General features: G+C 40.8%; 1 protein-coding gene across 1 annotated transcript in view; it reads right to left on the bottom strand.

The window, feature by feature from the left end:
- Positions 1–19,436, bottom strand: part of FOCAD (focadhesin) — a 282,029-nt gene that overhangs the window by 222,896 nt on the left and 39,697 nt on the right. Inside the window, exons 6-7 of the mRNA XM_044920455.1 lie at positions 9,758–9,859; positions 2,653–2,857 (exon numbers count right to left, since the gene is read on the bottom strand). Coding sequence (XP_044776390.1) covers positions 2,653–2,857; positions 9,758–9,859 — 307 coding nt within the window. The remainder of the gene's footprint in view (positions 1–2,652; positions 2,858–9,757; positions 9,860–19,436) is intronic.

Raw genomic sequence — 19,436 nt, 5'->3', positions numbered from 1 at the left:
CTTGTGTCTGTTAAATTCATCAAGAGGAAAGCCTACAGTTGACCAGCTGTACCTTTCACCAATCGTTACCACCATAATAACCCAAAAGGACTATAAGTTACACAAAGAGAAAAATTAATTCCTCACAAACAGGAGGAAAAAAGATATTAAAAGATCAAGAGAGAAGAGATAGAAAATACTAAGTTATAAAAAAAATAAATGTGAACCGTCAAGTAGCTAAATTATTTTACTCTTTTGCAAATCTACAGTGGGAAAGGCAAAAGGCCACCAATAAAAGGGATTTATTTATTTTTTTTTAAAGACTTTATTTATTTGACAGAGACAGACAGGGAAAGAGGGAACACAAGCAGGGGGAGAGGGAGAAACAGGCTTCCCACCAAGCAGGGAGCCCGATGCGGGGCTTGATCCCAGGACTCTGGGATCATGACCTGAGCCGAAGGCAGATGCTTAACGACTGAGCCACCCAGGTGCCCCCAAGAAAAGGGATTAAAACAAGACAAAGCCTCATGTTTATTGGACAATATATTTCCTTGAATGTATTTTTTGTGTATACTTGAAATTTTCCATAATAAAAAAAAAATTTGGACAATTCAGCAAGTTAGCATTACAGGCTCTCTAATTGTTAATATTACCATAATTTTTAGCAATACTTGTGAAGTAATGTTCTATCTTGATGTAGCGATAGATTATGTGCAATGGATAACATGTACAATGACAAGACTCACAATTAAAAAGAAGGAACTATCTGGACCAAAGTCAACAGTAAAGTTTAAGGCAGGTAAGTAAAAAACAAACAAATACAAATACAAAATGGAAGAGCAACTGGCATGAAAAGAAACTAGAAATTTCATTAACCATCGTTTCATCATGGGTCAACAGGTGGCATGGCTATTTCTAAAATAACACTTTTTTAACTGACGAGATTCTATTCACGTGCACAGTATGGGTCAGACCACAAATATAGGAGCGTATTCAGCTCTAAAAAGAACATTTCATAGTAACACATTCTGAGCGCTACTAAACTAGAGAATTCCTGGCAATGGACAGTTCTGAAAACCCTAGTACAGAAAGTGATGAAGGAAAGAAAGGAGGGAAGGATGGAAAGGAAGAAAGGGAAAGAAGAGAGAAAGAAAGAACATAAAAGAGGACGCAGATGGGCTTTTTTAAAAGCCTATTTTGTTTTGTTCTATGAAGAATGGAAACTAATGGGTAATCTCAGGAAAATGCAGGTCAACTAGAAGCACTTAAAAAAAAACGTTGCCTTGCAAAATGGCATGCTTCTTAATCACTAAAAATTTAGTCATGGGATGGTTATCTCAGAGTTTAAGAAATACCTGTAATCAATGGGAAAATGGATCACGTTCCCACTAAAAATCTGATGCTCAGATTCTTCATACTCTAATAAAGCCAATTTGTTAAGTGATTACATGTATTTATGTTGCTAGTTCCATTAGTTCCAAATGATGTATCTATCATCTTTTTTTCTTTGCCTATCTCGACTATATTAAGAAGTCACAGATTCCCCAAAATATCTCACAGAGCTCACTTGTAGAAGTTATTTAGGCTTATAAATATAGGTTCATGAGGATGAAGGCAAACATCCACCAAAGAACACAGAACTGGGTAATGCAAGCATGAGGTGGGAAAAGTGTACCCCATTTCAAGATGTTCTGCCTATACATTGCTTTATTGCCCACACAAAGCAAAAGCTTTGGAAAAGCCACAGGAGAATTCATTTTAATTAACTTTTTTCTGCCTTGATTACAGGAAAGTCTATTTATGAGTCACAGAGGAAAGATTCACTCTAGTCACTCTTTGCTAACACAAACTTAAAACAGGTCATCTGTGACCTCAAGTGATCACTCTGAAAATATTCACAGATTCCCTCCATCAGCTAAGCAGCATGGCGCTCAGATTCTAGGCAAACGAGAAAGCTCGACGATGAGGACAGCCTGATAAATTAATCACTACACTAACATCACAACCCACTGGCAACTGACATCTTTTTTTTTAATCTGCAGTTATAGAGACATTAGCTCATACTTATTTCTCCCTTGAACTTCCTAGGCATTTTATCCATACCTGTTAAACATCTTTTACCCATCTACTTCGAATTATGAGAATTTATATACTTGTCTTACCTCCCTTCCTAGACTGTGGGCTTCTCAGGAGCAGGAAACATCAGGGTCACCACGTACGTTGTAAGGAGACATGTGGAAACTGGAATCTAGCCAGCACTCAGCTGGCCAAGCCCTGCATCTCCAGGGCTGTATCTACCCAGAGGCACAACTTTTTCTAATTTGTACAAGATTTTTCTAATCTTGTAACTCTCTTGTGTCTAACACAAAGAGAAACTCAACTCAAAATTCTTTACCCTGAGAAGTCTTCCTTGAACAACAGAAAGTTTGCATTCTTACTGATCCTAAAATGGATTATGTTGACTTATAGGTCTGTGAACTTGGTTAACACGCTATGTGTAAATGTTAAATCTAGATTTGGTTCCTTCCTCATCTCCAAAAGCCAGTGAGCATTCCTGGAACCAGGCTTGTATCGGATTTGCAAATCACATAGGTTCTACTCTATGCATGACGATAACAACCAACAGTTACTGATGCTGCTGTTGTATCAATGAAGGAGGACGAGGGGCCTTACCTGCAAACACGGAACCATGTCACAACACAGCCGAAGTATCTGTTGTTCCAAGACTGATGGTTGTTCTGGGTCACCAGGAACCCGCGGTTGAAGTAAGACTTTGAGCAGCGTTAGTCGCAATTTAGCATATTCTTGCAACTGGGATGGTTCGCAATATAGATACCATAGAAATGGTGCCATTATTTGGATACATGAAACTTCTGACCTGCAAATCATTCATGCATAAGCCAGTCACCAAGTTAAACAGGGTACCAAGCAGTAATTGTCAAACATCAACTTATAGTTCATGACACACTAGGATACCATGGAATGTAACTTGTTTTTGTGATTCTTCAATTCCACCATGACCTACCTGGATCCATGCCAAGCAAGTCTTTGTGTCCTGGGGAAAATGACAACACCTGGAGCCCACAAGCCAGAAGCCCAGGACTACGAGAACCTCTACTTGCATACTAAAATAGCCTCTGCATCTGCAGGACCAGGCTTTGGTGAACATCAAAATGATCCTAGAACCTTTTTGGAATTGTAGACATCAGGATGCACTCTCCAGGAATAGGACATGGGCATGCATTTTTGGAAAAACTCTATAGATGAAGTTCTATGTAAAACAAAACCATACAGACATACCAAGAAGCCTATATGAACAGTTAACATTTACTTGTCAAATGGTTAACACATGTGGTGTCCAAGCTATTGCACTTTATGCCTTTCAATTCATGTCATCCTCATCACAACCCTACGAAATAAAATCATCCCATTACACAGATGCAGAAACGAAAGCAGAGAGGGGTAAAGTAATTTGCCAAGTCCTTCCTCTTAAGCTTTTCCCACTCAAAGGAGGAAGGCTTTACAAATCTTTCTTATCTATTTAGATTTCAATATATCTCAGTAACTCCACATCCAAAGTCACTAAAATGCCAGAATGACCCTTGAGGTATATACATTTGATCAGGTCACCAGCTTAAAAGAGTGTGCCCCTTAAGATAAAGTATTTAGTCCAATTCACAAACCTTCCATAATTTAGCCTCTGCTTGTCTTTTCAGCCTCATTTCTTGCTCCCCTCTGCTCTCCACTGAGCTACACTAAATGTCTTTCAGATGTTCGATCAAGTACTCTGAGCTTTCTTCCCATTTGCTGTTTCTTCTACCTAGAACATTCTCTGCTTTCTTCCTTTCCTGTTCCTTCCTCTGCTAATTCCTGTCATCTTCCAGTTCTCTCCTTTAAAATGACTCCCTGAGGGCCTTCCCTAGCCTAAAGCAGATCCCCATTATGTGCTTCCACAGGACAATGAATATATTGTCATTATTTACTTAATATCTCTATCTCGGGCCAGACTATAAGCCAAATGACAGCATGGATTTCTGTTAACTGCTGTTATCACCAAGAATGACATACTAGGCCTCCCAAGAGACTTTCAATCACTAAATTAATCGATTCAATTATACTACATCATAGAGTAGTTTTACAATTACCATGGATCAGGGCGCCTGGGTGGCTCAGTTGGTTAAGCGACTGCCTTCGGCTCAGGTCATGATCCTGGAGTCCCTGGATCGAGTCCCGTATCGGGCTCCCTGCTCGGCAGGGAGTCTGCTTCTCCCTCTCCCGCTCCCCCCTCTTGTGCTCGCTCTCTCTCTCACTCTCTCTCTCAAATAAATAAAATCTTAAAAAAAAAAAAATTAGCATGGATCAGATATCATAATTTTATTTTACTGTTTCATATTTATTATAAATAAGGAATTATTAGGTAAGATACAAAGATGAACAGGCATTATCTATTCTTTTTTTTTTTTTTTAAGATTTTTATTTATTTGAGAGAGAGACAGTGAGAGGGAACACAAGCAGGGGGAGTGGGAGAGGGAGAAGCAGGCTTCCTGCTGAGCAGGGAGCCCAATGCGGGGCTCGATCCCAGGACTCTGGGATCATGACCCAAGCTGAAGGCAGACGCTTAACGACTTAGCCACCCAGGTGCCCCAACATTATCTATCCTTAAGAGGCATACAGGCTAGGGGGCACCTGGGTGGCTCAGTCGGTAAAGCTCAGGTTTTGGCTCAGTTCGTGATCTCAGGGTCATGGGATCAAGCCCGGCACCAGGCTCCACACTGAGCACCGAGCCTGCTTGGGATTTTCTCTCTCCCTCTCTCTCTCTCCCCCTGCTTGTGCAAGCTCTCTCGCTCTCTCTCACTCAAATAAGTAAATCTTTAAAAAAAAAAAAAAAAAGAGGCATACATCTAACAGTGGCAATCAGCCGTGTTCCTGGACTAGAGGACAGAAAGTGAAAACTTCTAAAAGAAAGGTATAAAGCGCAATACTTCAATACTTCATGGAGGAAATGCTATTTGAATTATGCTTGACAAACATAATTTTCTAATACTATACATTACACAGCAATGTAACTTCAAAACACCATTAACCTTAATAAAAATTTTAAAGTTACCAAACTGATAAGATTTATTCATTGATTCTCTTGGCAAACTTTACTGAGTACCTACAGCATCCCCTTCACTCTTCTACGTGCTAGAAACAAAGCAAGAAACAAGAATACTCGTTCTGATGGAGCTCACAAGCTGGAGGAATTTTTTCCTTATGAAACAAACATTTACACAATCTATAAAAAACTTCTGAGGACTTCTGAGTTCATAATTATTACTGAAACATGCCTTTATCATACCATCCATTTTAGGAAACCAAAAAAATCTTCAAAGATCAAGCAAGCAGACAATGTATGTGTAGGTTAGAATATGAAAAGTTTCCAGAGAGACTGAAGAAACATTGTTTCCCCATCTCTAATAATGCATTCCCAAAGAATAAACACTATCCAGGTGTCAAGAACATCCACAAATAGCTTATCAGTTTTCTCCTACTTTGAGATGCTGAGTGCAAACTGCAAGGTTCATAAAGAAACATATTTCCAAGACGCTATTATTGTTTGACATCACGAACATAATGCTAAGCTTCTTTAGGACAATATACTGTTTAAAAATCTCCCTGGCTTGGCACCTGGGTGGCTCAGTCGGTTAAGTACCTGCCTTTGGCTCAGGTCATGATCCCAGGGTCCTGAGATCGAACCCCATGTCAGGCTGCCTGCTCACTGGGGAGCCTGCTTCTCCCTCTCCCTCTGCCTGCCACTCCCCCTGCTTGTGCTCTCTCCATCCCTGTCAGATGAATAAATAAATGAATAAAAAATTTAAAAAAATAAAAATCTCCTTGGCTTAATCTGTCCTGATTTTAGATTTTGTATCTCCTACATGGTGTCTGATGACTGTCATTTCAGGGGGTATAAATTGACAGATGTGAAGGAGAAAAGAAATATAATAAAACAGACAACCTAAAATCCCAAAGTGATTAAGAATGTTTACAAACATAACTAATTGTGCATGTATCTATCTACACACAAGTCTTTCTTTATGTTCAAGGAGGGAGAAGTGAGAGGGGAAAGCTCAGAATAAGAGTCAAGAAACTGAGGCTTGGGGCGCCTGGGGGGCTCAGTCATTAAGCGTCTGCCTTCGGCTCAGGTCAGCATCCCAGGGTCCTGGGATCGAGCCCCGCATTGGGCTCCCTGCTCCGCAGGAAGCCTGCTTCTCCCTCTTCCCCGGCTTGTGTTTCCTCTCTCCCTGTCTCTCTCTCTGTCAAATAAATAAATGAAATCTTAAAAAAAAAAAAAAAAGAAACTGAGGCTTTAGGCCCATCTCAACCACTAACTAACCATGTGACCTTGAGAAAGTCATTGGATATTGCTCTCCTTCATTCCTTCATCTGAGATATTATGCGTGAGACTAGATAAACTTTCAAGTACCAGGCCTAGAGACAATGACGTCATTGACAATTTATGCAATTCTCAGGTCTTAACGTCTCAGGCCTTCTATAAATGAATGCAGAATTTAATCAGAAAATAATGCCCAAAAAAACTAGCATGAAGATAAACTGTCAGGTCAGGACATTTTCATACTATTAAAAATGAACCCAGTTAATCAACAATTCCTAACACAGGAAGAACCAGAATACAAGCTCTCTTCACAAAATTTTGCCTTCTTCCCCTAGTTGTGAATCACTATTTATATTCTTAGTAAGTTAAATCACCAATCTTCCTTCATTACCTTCCAAACAACTAAAGTTACTAAGTTACTAAGCTAACTTGCTTTAAAATTAAATCTCAGGAAACTAATGGTCTGTTGAAAAATGCAAACCAGAAATATCAATTTCATTCTGCAAAGACTAACCCCATAGTATAAAAGTGAAAACGAGGCAACTGAAATTATTCTTAGCAAATAAATTTAATATAGAACTTCCAAAAGGCTCTAGATATCATAATCTAACACGTGAGAACTTGAATGAAAAGAGTCAATAGAAGCTTATCAGTGAAAAAACCCAAGTCAATTAATAATCTTTTTTACCTTATGAATATCTGGACATATTTCATTAGGAGAACTACTTCCAAATCCCAATATAATACTCCTTTGAAATGAAGATAACCAAAAGGTAATTAATTACATGATGGCTAACTCAAGAATTGGAAAAGAAAGATATTCTCAGGGATTACCCTAAAAACAAGCTTAATAATAAATTTGGCACCACAGCAACAGCATCTTTTATGAAATATCCTAATCTATTTAACAAGAGTGAGAAATTTCATTTAAAAAAATGTATTTATAAGTTTGTTATTTTTACTTTCTGACAAGGATGAACAAAGACTTATTTAGGAAATATTAATATCTTACCTTTGAAAATGCAATCTAGGTGAGGGAAAAGAGGATAGTGATGTTTATGTTGGGCTATCATCCAAATGTCACATTAATTTTTCTCACCAGCAGATGATCCAAGGTTCCCTATGTCTATTAAAACTTCCTGTGGCAGTACACCGTGCCTAGAAATCCCGTCTAACATTGAAGTTATGGACTTAGAAATGGTGTTCTAAGAAACTATAATGAATAGGACACTGTAAGACCTTCAAGAGCAAGAAAATATGAATGTAACTGGTGTGGTGAATGTAACTCAGGCACTGGATTACCTCAGACAACTGTATCCTATCATGACCTTGCATGATGGTACTAAGTATGCAGTGATATTTTGATATTAGGAGGCCCTCTGCAACCCACCTCATCTACATAAATTCAGTAGTTAAAGAGCACCTAGAAATGCGCCAAGCTTTATTAATACAAAGACTAATGAGAAATGGTCTCTGCCCTCAGAAAGTTTTCCCAGAAAGGAATTATAATACAATGAAGTACAATAATGTTACAAATCACAGCTGAAAGTTACTATGAGACCACATAAAAGAGACACCTCATTCAGCTTGGTAAGCAAGGACTTTCGAGCAGAGAGATTTAAAATAGAGAAATGAGTCAGGAAAGGGTTGGGGTAAAATTCAAGAGTAAAGGAGGTACTGATAAGCAAAAGCACGGAGGTAAGGGAACAGCATGGCTTTCCATGTGGAACCGAAATCAAGTCCGAGTACTGCTGAATACACCATTCATAAATTAGTAAGTCAAGAGAAAACTGGGGAAATAGGTTGAAACTGTGTGAGAAAGAGAGCCTAGCATAACAAACTCGATTTTACCCTCTAGCCCAGGGATTTTCCAACTATTTTGGAAACCACACTATTGTCTGCCAGTAGAAAGCTACCATAAGATATCAACATGTAAGTTCTACAGAAAGAGCTAACGGGGTAGAGGGCAGTCCCCATGCTCAGCCCACACTATGCAAGTGCAGTTTTAAAACCACAATTGTGTTGGGGCGCCTGGGTGGCTCAGTTGGTTAAGCGACTGCCTTCGGCTCAGGTCGTGATCCTGGAGTCCCGGGATCGAGTCCCGCATCGGGATCCCCGCTCAGCGAGGAGCCTGCTTCTCCCTCTGACCCTCCCCCCTCTCATGTACTCTCTCTCATTCTCACTCTCTCAAATAAATAAATAAATCTTAAAAAAAAAAAAAAAAAAAACAACCCACAATTGTGTTAACTTAAGCAAGGGAGTGATACAATAAAATTTACTCTCTTTTTTTTTTTTTTTTTAAGATTTATTTGTTTGAGAGAGAGTGCACGTGCACAAAGAGGGAGAGAAAGAGGGAGAAGCAGACTCCCCACTGAGCAGGGAGCGTGACGTGGGGCTCCTTCCCAGGACCCTGGGATCATGACCTGAGCCAAAGGCAGACCTTAATTGACTGAGCCACCCAGGAGTCCCAAGATTTACTTTCTTTTTTTTTTTTTAAAGATTTTATTTATTTATTTGACAGAGAGAGGTAGAGGCACAGCGAGAGAGGGAACACAAGCAGGGGGAGTAGGAAAGAGAGAAGCAGGCTTCCCACCGAGCAGGGAGCCCGATGCAGGGCTCGATCCCAGGACCCTGAGATCATGACCGGAGCTGAAGGCAGTCGCTTAACCAACTGAGCCACCCAGGCGCCCCCCAAGATTTACTTTCTTGACATAACACCCTGATGGATGTTTAGAGAATTGCTCTGAGCAGGACAGGATTGGAGGCAGAGATGTCAATTAGGAACAGGTGGCAAAAGCCACAGCAAGAGATGAGGATATGCGCTGGCGTCATGGCAGTAAGAATGGAAGAAAGGGGGTAGTTTTTGAGGACCATCAGAATGCCCTGGTGAAGCTAAACTGAGCCCATGTGTGGCGGTATTACTTGATCCCAATTGGCAGGTTTCCAATGGAGAGAGCACTCACTACTCAATTCCCAGGGGGAAGAAGCTATCTTTTCTATGTATTGTGTAGTAGCTTACCTAGTATTTCTAGTCAACTTTCCTAACTAATCAATGCTTAACTTTTTTTTTTAAGATTTTATTTGAGAGAGAGAGAGAGAAAGAGCATGAGCGGGGAGGAGGGGCAGCGAGAGAGGAAGAAGCAGACTCCCCACTGAGCAGGGAAGTCTTAACTTTAATAATAGCTTTTCTCATATTCAATATTTCAACCATCAATTAGATCTGGTAGGGTTTTGTTTTGTTTTGCCTCTTACTCTTAAAAAGAAAACACTACTATATTATGTTCTAAAACATTTCTTTTCTTCAAAACAACATAGTCAAAGTAGCTTTAAAAAAAACAAAACAAAAGCTCTAAAATGAGCATATGCCATTCCATCTCCCTCATTTATTTTATTTTACATTACCTTTCAGGGCACTGCTGGAAAAAAGCCGTCAGCTGCTGCAAAAGTACTGGCCAGCAGTCAGGTCTGTGTTCAAGCATAGTGATCAAAGGCTGAGGATGATTTCTGAAAAGCACAGAGAGTCACATTGGAAGCTGTTGTTTAGGGACTACAAATTCTCAATATCCAAAAAGAGCAACAAGGGCCAATGCCATCTAGCAACTTTTTTCCAGGATGCAAAACTATCATTTGTTGCAGAGTTGGGTCATTAGAACTAACATTTTTTTCCTTTATCTACCTGTTTTGCAGAAAAGAGAATCAACTCTGAGTCTTAGGGATCCAAATTTGAGCACGAACTCTGCCACACAATAACTCTGGGACTTTGGCCAAGCTCTTGAATCCAGGAGCTCGGTCATATCCATCTCCTTGGGTTTCTTTATTCCTGGAAATCTTGGGCCACCTCCCCCTCCTCTCTTTCCAAACCTGGAAGGTTCTATTTCCTCTAACATTGCCCCAACTTATACGCACTCTCTCCTTCTCTGTTCCTACTTACCCCCTGTTCTTCTCAGTGTATGGCTCCATTCCTCCAGCATATTTAAGATAAGGAAAAAGAAAACATTTCTCCCATCTCAAAATAAACTCTCCAAACCGAAAATTCTTAAAATTTCTACTGAACAAGAATGAGAATTTTTATTTGGGCTACATCCATTAATATACCTAAAGAGACTACAAAACATAAGATCTGAAATCTGCAGGATTCTCCAATAATGAGGTTTAAGAAAAAAAAAAAACATAAACACAGGTTATTTTAAATAGTTCAAAAAGCCTATTAGAAATAGTAAATTCAGGGGCGCCTGGGTGGCTCAGATGGTTAAGCGTCTGCCTTTGGCTCAGGTCATGATCCTAGGGTCATAGGATCGAGTCCCGCATCGGGCTCCCTGCTCGGCGGGGAGCCTGCTTCTCCCTCTGACCCTTCCCCCTCTCATGTGCTCTCTGTCTCTCTCATTCTCTCTGTCTCAAATAAATAAATAAAATCTTTAAAAAAAAAAAGAAATAGTAAATTCAGGGGCGCCTGGGTGGCTCAGATGGTTAAGCGTCTGCCTTTGGCTCAGGTCATGATCCTAGGGTCATAGGATCGAGTCCCGCATCGGGCTCCCTGCTCGGCGGGGAGCCTGCTTCTCCCTCTGACCCTTCCCCCTCTCATGTGCTCTCTGTCTCTCTCATTCTCTCTGTCTCAAATAAATAAATAAAATCTTTAAAAAAAAAAAGAAATAGTAAATTCAGGGGCGCCTGGGTGGCTCAGATGGTTAAGCGTCTGCCTTTGGCTCAGGTCATGATCCTAGGGTCATAGGATCGAGTCCCGCATCGGGCTCCCTGCTCGGCGGGGAGCCTGCTTCTCCCTCTGACCCTTCCCCCTCTCATGTGCTCTCTGTCTCTCTCATTCTCTCTGTCTCAAATAAATAAATAAAATCTTTAAAAAAAAAAAGAAATAGTAAATTCAGGGGCGCCTGGGTGGCTCAGATGGTTAAGCGTCTGCCTTTGGCTCAGGTCATGATCCTAGGGTCATAGGATCGAGTCCCGCATCGGGCTCCCTGCTCGGCGGGGAGCCTGCTTCTCCCTCTGACCCTTCCCCCTCTCATGTGCTCTCTGTCTCTCTCATTCTCTCTGTCTCAAATAAATAAATAAAATCTTTAAAAAAAAAAAGAAATAGTAAATTCAGGGGCGCCTGGGTGGCTCAGATGGTTAAGCGTCTGCCTTTGGCTCAGGTCATGATCCTAGGGTCATAGGATCGAGTCCCGCATCGGGCTCCCTGCTCGGCGGGGAGCCTGCTTCTCCCTCTGACCCTTCCCCCTCTCATGTGCTCTCTGTCTCTCTCATTCTCTCTGTCTCAAATAAATAAATAAAATCTTTAAAAAAAAAAAGAAATAGTAAATTCAGGGGCGCCTGGGTGGCTCAGATGGTTAAGCGTCTGCCTTTGGCTCAGGTCATGATCCTAGGGTCATAGGATCGAGTCCCGCATCGGGCTCCCTGCTCGGCGGGGAGCCTGCTTCTCCCTCTGACCCTTCCCCCTCTCATGTGCTCTCTGTCTCTCTCATTCTCTCTGTCTCAAATAAATAAATAAAATCTTTAAAAAAAAAAAGAAATAGTAAATTCAGGGGCGCCTGGGTGGCTCAGATGGTTAAGCGTCTGCCTTTGGCTCAGGTCATGATCCTAGGGTCATAGGATCGAGTCCCGCATCGGGCTCCCTGCTCGGCGGGGAGCCTGCTTCTCCCTCTGACCCTTCCCCCTCTCATGTGCTCTCTGTCTCTCTCATTCTCTCTGTCTCAAATAAATAAATAAAATCTTTAAAAAAAAAAAGAAATAGTAAATTCAGGGGCGCCTGGGTGGCTCAGATGGTTAAGCGTCTGCCTTTGGCTCAGGTCATGATCCTAGGGTCATAGGATCGAGTCCCGCATCGGGCTCCCTGCTCGGCGGGGAGCCTGCTTCTCCCTCTGACCCTTCCCCCTCTCATGTGCTCTCTGTCTCTCTCATTCTCTCTGTCTCAAATAAATAAATAAAATCTTTAAAAAAAAAAAGAAATAGTAAATTCAGGGGCGCCTGGGTGGCTCAGATGGTTAAGCGTCTGCCTTTGGCTCAGGTCATGATCCTAGGGTCATAGGATCGAGTCCCGCATCGGGCTCCCTGCTCGGCGGGGAGCCTGCTTCTCCCTCTGACCCTTCCCCCTCTCATGTGCTCTCTGTCTCTCTCATTCTCTCTGTCTCAAATAAATAAATAAAATCTTTAAAAAAAAAAAGAAATAGTAAATTCAGGGGCGCCTGGGTGGCTCAGATGGTTAAGCGTCTGCCTTTGGCTCAGGTCATGATCCTAGGGTCGTAGGATCAAGTCCCGCATCAGGCTCCCTGCTAGGTGGGGAGCCTGCTTCTCCCTCTGCGCCTCTCTCTGTCTCTCTCTTACTCTCATGAATAAATTAATCAAACATTTTAAAATAAAAAAAATAGTAAATTCATTAGCTTTTTAAACTATGATGTACTATACAAAACTTTTAGTTATTATTGATACAGATTTTTCCTCCAAAAAAATTAATAAAACAATTGTAAAAAAAAAAATCAACCTTTCCTTTTTTACATAAAAGGAATCATATACATAATACTCTTTAATCTCAAATTTTAACCCTAACAATGTATCTCTAGCAATGTTTAAAAAAAAAAAATCAAGCCATCAATTAAACCCAAATGACTTTTTTTTTTAAGACTGCCTTCTTGGTGATTCTCAAAATGTGATCTCCTTAAGGTCAGTATCAACATCACCTGGGAACTTGTTAGAAATGCAAATGGGTTCGCAGGCCCCAGCCCAGACCTAATAAATAGCCCTCCAGACAATTCTGAGGCCCTGCTATAAAGCAGTGGTTCTCAATCCTGGTTGCATGTTTGATTCATCTGTGGAGCTCTTTTAAAAATACCGATAGCCCCCCCCTTCCCAAAAAAAACCCAAAAACAACAAATGATACCCAGGCCTCAATTATATTGGGGTTGCTAGGAGTGGGGCACAGGCATTAGTCATTTTTAAAAACTCTTCCAGCAATTCGAACGTGTTGCCAGAGCTGAGAACCACTACAAGGAAAAAAGCCCCAGAAGAGGGAGGTGAAGAGTCAGCAAGTTTTCGGATGTCTCGCTCCTCTTAAACAGCAAAGTATGGCAGGTCCGTCACATGGAAACTCTGCAGTGAGGCACAGCTCTGACATGACTCCACAGTTCCCTCACATCAGAACGCCATCTCCTGACGTGCTCCTCAGCCTCACCTAATCTATCACGCACTAGCGTCACTTCCTGGCAGCCTCCCGTTTGTCACAGTACAGGCTATTTCTGACTGATCAGATGACTGCCATTGCTAAGGGATCGCTCCAACACTTTCTGCCAACACTCAAAAATCCTATTTCCAAATTCCAAACTCACTGGCACTTAAACCTACCTAGAATTGCTTCTGCTCTAGCTGCCATAGATGTTAACAAATGTTCCAGATCCTGACAGTCTCCCAGGAATGTCACATCGGCCAAACTTCTAAGGTTGAGAGTTCAGTAGGTCATGTTCCAGTAGACATGAATAAAAAGGAAAGAACAGCACCTACAATCATTTTAGGTATGGGTTTGGCTCCTGCCAAGCACCATATTGAAATGAGGAGCATCACATAGGACCATCCATTAATCCTCCACCTAATGGTGGCATTTATGACTATTTAAGAAGAAAATCCAACAAGTCATCACATCATTATGTATTATCACACATCGTGTGTGATCATAAAGCACTTAAGTGCTTTTCAATACTCTTCCCTTATAAGTTATTCCTTCCCCCATCTCGATCCTCACCCCCCACAAAAAAATCAAGTATCTATTGTTTGGGTGGGGTTTCTTTTTTTTTTTTCTATCTACTGTTTAAAATTTTTGTCCAAATTAAATCGGGTCAACAGAAATAAGAGGTAGTAATTTTAAAGTAGGATCAGAGGGCGCCTGGGTGGCTCAGTCGATTAAGCGGCTGCCTTCAGCTCAGGTCGTGATCCCAGGGTCCTGGTAACAAGCCCCACGTCCAGCTCCCTGCTTGGTGGAGAGCCTGCTTCTCCCTCTCCCTCTGCCTGCCACTCTGCCTACTTGTGCTCTCTCTCTCTCTCTCTCTGTCAAATAAATAAATAAAATCTTAAAAAATAAATAAAGTAGGATCAGGAATGCTGCACATATGGCCAATGTAACTTAGCTTCTACTACACTGGGATTGTGGGAACCACTCTAGCTTTGTTGCATGAAGCTGAAGGCCTGTTTTGCTAGCCATTGGATTTAGCAAAGTCTATTTAGTATCTCAGACTTAAATACTAAAGATGAGACGAAGTAGAATATAGGAGAATAGGGATTATCCAGATTAATTACTGATTTAGACATCTGGATAATTAACTTTTCCAAAGAATTGATTACATCTGATCCAAGTGCAAATATTGCAGAGAATAATATACAATATTCAATATTGATTCCAAGAACCTCTCTTGAGGCAAAAGGGAAGTCCAAAATAAGAACATTGAATCTTACTAGTGATTAACATTTGATTATAATATTATACTATTTCAACTGAATACAACTAACCTAAAATCAATTATAATTGCCAAAATTTTGTTTTAATACTTTGAGCATAATGAAGAGCTAAATTCTCCCTTGGGAATCATCAAATTGGTGTGCGAATACAAATCTAGAAAGCCTTATCCACGGTTTAAACAAGTCCCCTCTGTTCTTCATTAGAAGCACTGTTGATCAAAAAAAGAATGTGGTACAAAAGAACACCAAGCAAAACCTTAGTTATGCCTTAAAATTTCACTTATCCCCAAACCCGTTACTCAAGTTATACAAAGTTGACTATAACACCTTATTCAAAATGGTAGATGGGTTGACCATACAATCAACCTGATCACTTGTAAAATTAATAGTGGCAGACAATAAGCTATGCAAGTTTTGAGGAACAAATACAACCATGGGATGCTGTCATCATTATTATTCATACAAGCAGTGCCTACCTAGCTTCGTTGGAATCACTTACTGTTTCCTACCTCGGAAAAAAACTGCAAGCAGAGAGGAGAGGGAAAATAGTGAAGGGAAAGCAATGAACTAAAATGAACTAAAAGGGTCAAGAGTTCCAGATTTACATTCTGGCTCTGCAACGAACCGTGTGATCTCAGGCAAGAGAATTAACCTCTCTTGGGCAAAGTTTCTTCGTCTATAAAATGAGGACATCAGACTAAGTAGCTCCCAGTGCTAAAGATAGACAACGCAAGCCATCCATTAAAGGCCTAACCTTCATACTGCTCCGGACTAAATGTAGGACCAAACCCTGGAAAGGCAGAAAGCAGTACAGAAGGCTCTCAACTGTTAATAATTCTATGCCAAGCTTATGTGGCTCTAAGGCTAATGTTTAATAAAATCTAAGCCTCACAAAGGAGTCTCCTATTTTTTTAATTTTTTTTTTAATTTTATTTATTTGCTTGAGAGTGAGACAGCGCAAGAGAGAGAGAGCACAGAGGGGGAGGGAGAAGCAGACTCCCCGCTGAGCAGGGAGCCCGATGAGGGACTCGATCCCAGGACCCTGGGATCATGACCTGAGCTGAAGGCAGTCGCTTAACTGACTGATCCCAGGTGCCTCAGGAATCTCCTATTTCTAATCTCAAAGAGAGAAACCATAGCATATTTATTTCAGAGAGAAGTACGGTGCCCAGAATGAGCACAAATTTTCAAGTCAGAATTTCCCAACTCCTGAGACATCCAATAGATTCTGCTCTCCTCTTAAAAGGGAAGAGTACTGTTTCTAAAGATTAAAATCAATACAAACCAGGAGACGTGGTCACCCTTCACTGGCCTCTTGTGTCTCGGTCACCCTTCATTGGCCTCTAGTGTCTCTTATCTCTCCCTCACTGTGTGGTTTTTGTTTCTGCCATAGAGGAACCAATTTGTCCTCCAATCTTTGGCACCTTCCCATTTCATGATTTATAAATGTCTTAACTGCCATTTTCAGTAGAGCATTTACACTGTACCTAGCACACGGAATACTCCATCCATGGGGTACCATTCTGATTATCAGGCAGGTAGGTTTGTATCTTAAACCAGAGCAGAGGTTGCCTGAAAGCTGGATCTGTCTTCCTCTTGTTAGGTTTCCCTTTCGGTGCTGAGGCAAAGCTCCAATAAATGTAACACACACGCACACTCTCCCCAAAGCACCTTTTAAAACTCTTCCACTGGATCGTGAAAAACCAACTTATCCCAGTGCCTCTAGTACATGGTTTCAAGATCCACATTGCTCAGGGATAAAAAGCACAGAGGAAGCATGCAGAGTTGGTACCTAACACTGGAGTCCTCCCCACCCTTTAAGAATATTGTCAACAACACAGTGCAGTACACGCATCCTAACAGAATGGAGTGGGGCAGGAATGAATGATCAATGCACGGTTCCGCGAGACTAGCACGAGGCAATGACAGAATAAGGTATGGAACTAGATTCACCTTTCCAAATCTAAATACATCAATCTTAATAGAAAAGAGTAAAAAAAAAAAAAAATGAGGCTTGCAGTAGGCAAATCAAAAAGCCAAAGTTATTTGTAACCTTTAGGTCACCTCAACCTTTCTGCTCCATCTCTGAATACAGGAAAGCTAAGATTTGATTTACATCATAAATTCAGCGATAGACACAGATTGCGTTTTCTGTGTGAGGAAACAATGCCTACAGTCACCATGCATTTTCATGTATGCAGCTGTGACCCAGGCGCTTTCAGAAGCATAACATAGCACTTACTACATCAAATATGCATTTTAAAAGCATTTCTCTACCTGCTCTGAATTTTGATTTGAAAGTGCTGGTTAGAAGCCAAAAAGGGATTAAAAAACAAAACAATGCTCTGCAGATTTTAAGATTAAAAAAAATACATAACAAAAATTTAAGATTCCACAATGAATATTACTATAAAAAAGAAAAACTACAAAATAATTGTGAATTATACTGTTGCGCTTTTAAGGCACATGTATTTTTCCTTTCCACATAAGCTGAAGAAGACTTTTGGAGCAAAAAGTATTTTAATTTGGACATTTTGACAAATTTTGATGAATTTGACTATTTTCTTTGGGTCCATAAGGCAGATAGGGAAAGTGCAAGATTTCTTTGAAAACATAGTTCATATTACAATTGATTCTGCCCTTATACTGAACCTTTTGCAGGAACCCTATTTTGAGAGGCAGGGTTTTAACCCAAAGGTGTGTGCCAACGTTAGAAGTCTGAAACTATTCTCGGTAGAAGATAATGACTGTGGGGAAACAAACAAATACTTAGGGTTCCAAAACTTCTATTCTTAAGTAACCTGCCATGATTACAATATATATATATATATATATAAAAATAAAATTGAATTAAATTTAAAAACTAGAGACAAGATAAATTGGCTAGGCCAAAATGACATTTTATACCCTTAAAGACACTGATCATCAAATTACCATAGCAATTTTTTAAAATTAAACATCCACCTTTAGAAGAACTTAAAAGCACCTTCTAGGGGCAATCGCTTAACTGGAAGACCGTACAATATGTGTAGCTTATTCTTTAGGTCTGATTATAAATCCCAAGTGTAAACCCCAGGTGATTAGAACCATAAACTGTGAACAAAGACTTCCTTGGGTGGGAAAGAGGAGAGAAAAGAAGAAATGAAAACAGAAGCAAAACATGCAGTTCAACAGAAAGCATCAAACTGCAAAGAGCCAGATGGCCCTTGGAAAGTAATGGGTATGCTTCCCCTGTTACTACCCTCGCTTTTCTTATCATTAACTCTGCTGGGCTTTGTCCTAGTCAGAGCTGACGCTGATAATCCCTTCTTTTTTTTTTTTTTTTAAAGATTTTATTTATTTATTTGACAGAGAGACACAGTGAGAGAGGGAACACAAGCAGGGGGAGTGGGAGAGGAAGAAGCAGGCTTTCCGCTGAGCAGGGAGCCCGATGCAGGGCTCGATCCCAGGACTCTGGGATCATGACCTGAGCCAAAGGCAGACGCTTAACGACTGAGCCACCCAGGTGCCCCTGATAATCCCTTCTTACTCGTATTTGTTTTCATGAATTTTCTATAAAGATGTCCCTTTATTCATTAAAGCAAGAATTCACAAGCCCTCCAAAATGATACGCAAAATTTTAAGGACTTGTGTGTGTGTGTGTGTGTGTACATTTTCTAAGGAAGGACCAAAACTTTTTTGAGATTCTCAAAGAAGGCTCTTGCTCACCACCGCCCCCCCCAAAAAAACAGTAAATACCAGTGAATTTAAGTATAGGTAAGGTGATTACTGCAATTCAGGCTTGTCAAACTCCCGCTTTCAAAAGAAACTACAAAGTAAGCACAATCTCCCCCCTCAAAAAAATGTTACATACTATGTGCCCCAAAATGGTAGGTACCCAAGTACTGAAGTTTTTCTAACTTCAGCAAAATTAAGTATCTTAATGTATTCTACTGGTTCCAATCCCTTATGGCACCTTGACTGTGTAGTACAGATGTTTTAATAATGGGGTCATGCTTATTTTATGCTAATAAAACCAAACATCTACATCTCAGGCGATCCCTCTAGATAATATATTCAATTACTGAAATAATTAGCTCCCCCAAAAGCAAAATGCTCACTTTGACCCCCCCCACAAAAAAAAGCTAGACAGTCAAGTTTTTAAAGAATTACAGGATTCCAAGCAACCTCATTAAGAAAAGTAATGTAGGGGCGCCTGGGTGGCTCAGTCGTTAAGCGTCTGCCTTCGGCCCGGGTCATGATCCCAGGGTCCTGGGATCGAGCCCCGCTTCGGGCTCCCTGCTTGGCGGGAAGCCTGCTTCTCCCTCTCCCACTCCCCCTGCTTGTGTTCCCTCTCTCACTGTGTCTCTCTCTGTCAAATAAATAAATAAAATCTTAAAAAAAAAAAAACATTAATTACTCTTAATTACAGACTAAAGAGTTGGGGCGCTTGGGTGGCTCAGTCGTTAAGCGTCTGCCTTCGGCTCAGGTCATGATCCCAGGGTCCTGGGATCGAGCCCTGCATCGGGCTCCCTGCTTGGCGGGAAGCCTGCTTCTCCCTCTCCCACTCCCCCTGCTTGTGTTCCCTCTCTCGCTGTGTCTCTCTCTGTCAAAATAAATAAATAAAATCTTTAAAAAAAAAAAAAAAAAA

The sequence above is a fragment of the Neomonachus schauinslandi genome, chromosome 13 (genome assembly GCF_002201575.2).
Source record: "Neomonachus schauinslandi chromosome 13, ASM220157v2, whole genome shotgun sequence".
In the NCBI taxonomy this organism is placed as follows: domain Eukaryota; kingdom Metazoa; phylum Chordata; class Mammalia; order Carnivora; family Phocidae; genus Neomonachus; species Neomonachus schauinslandi.
Note: the sequence above shows the minus strand (reverse complement) of the source record. Positions and strands in the feature narration are given on the sequence as shown.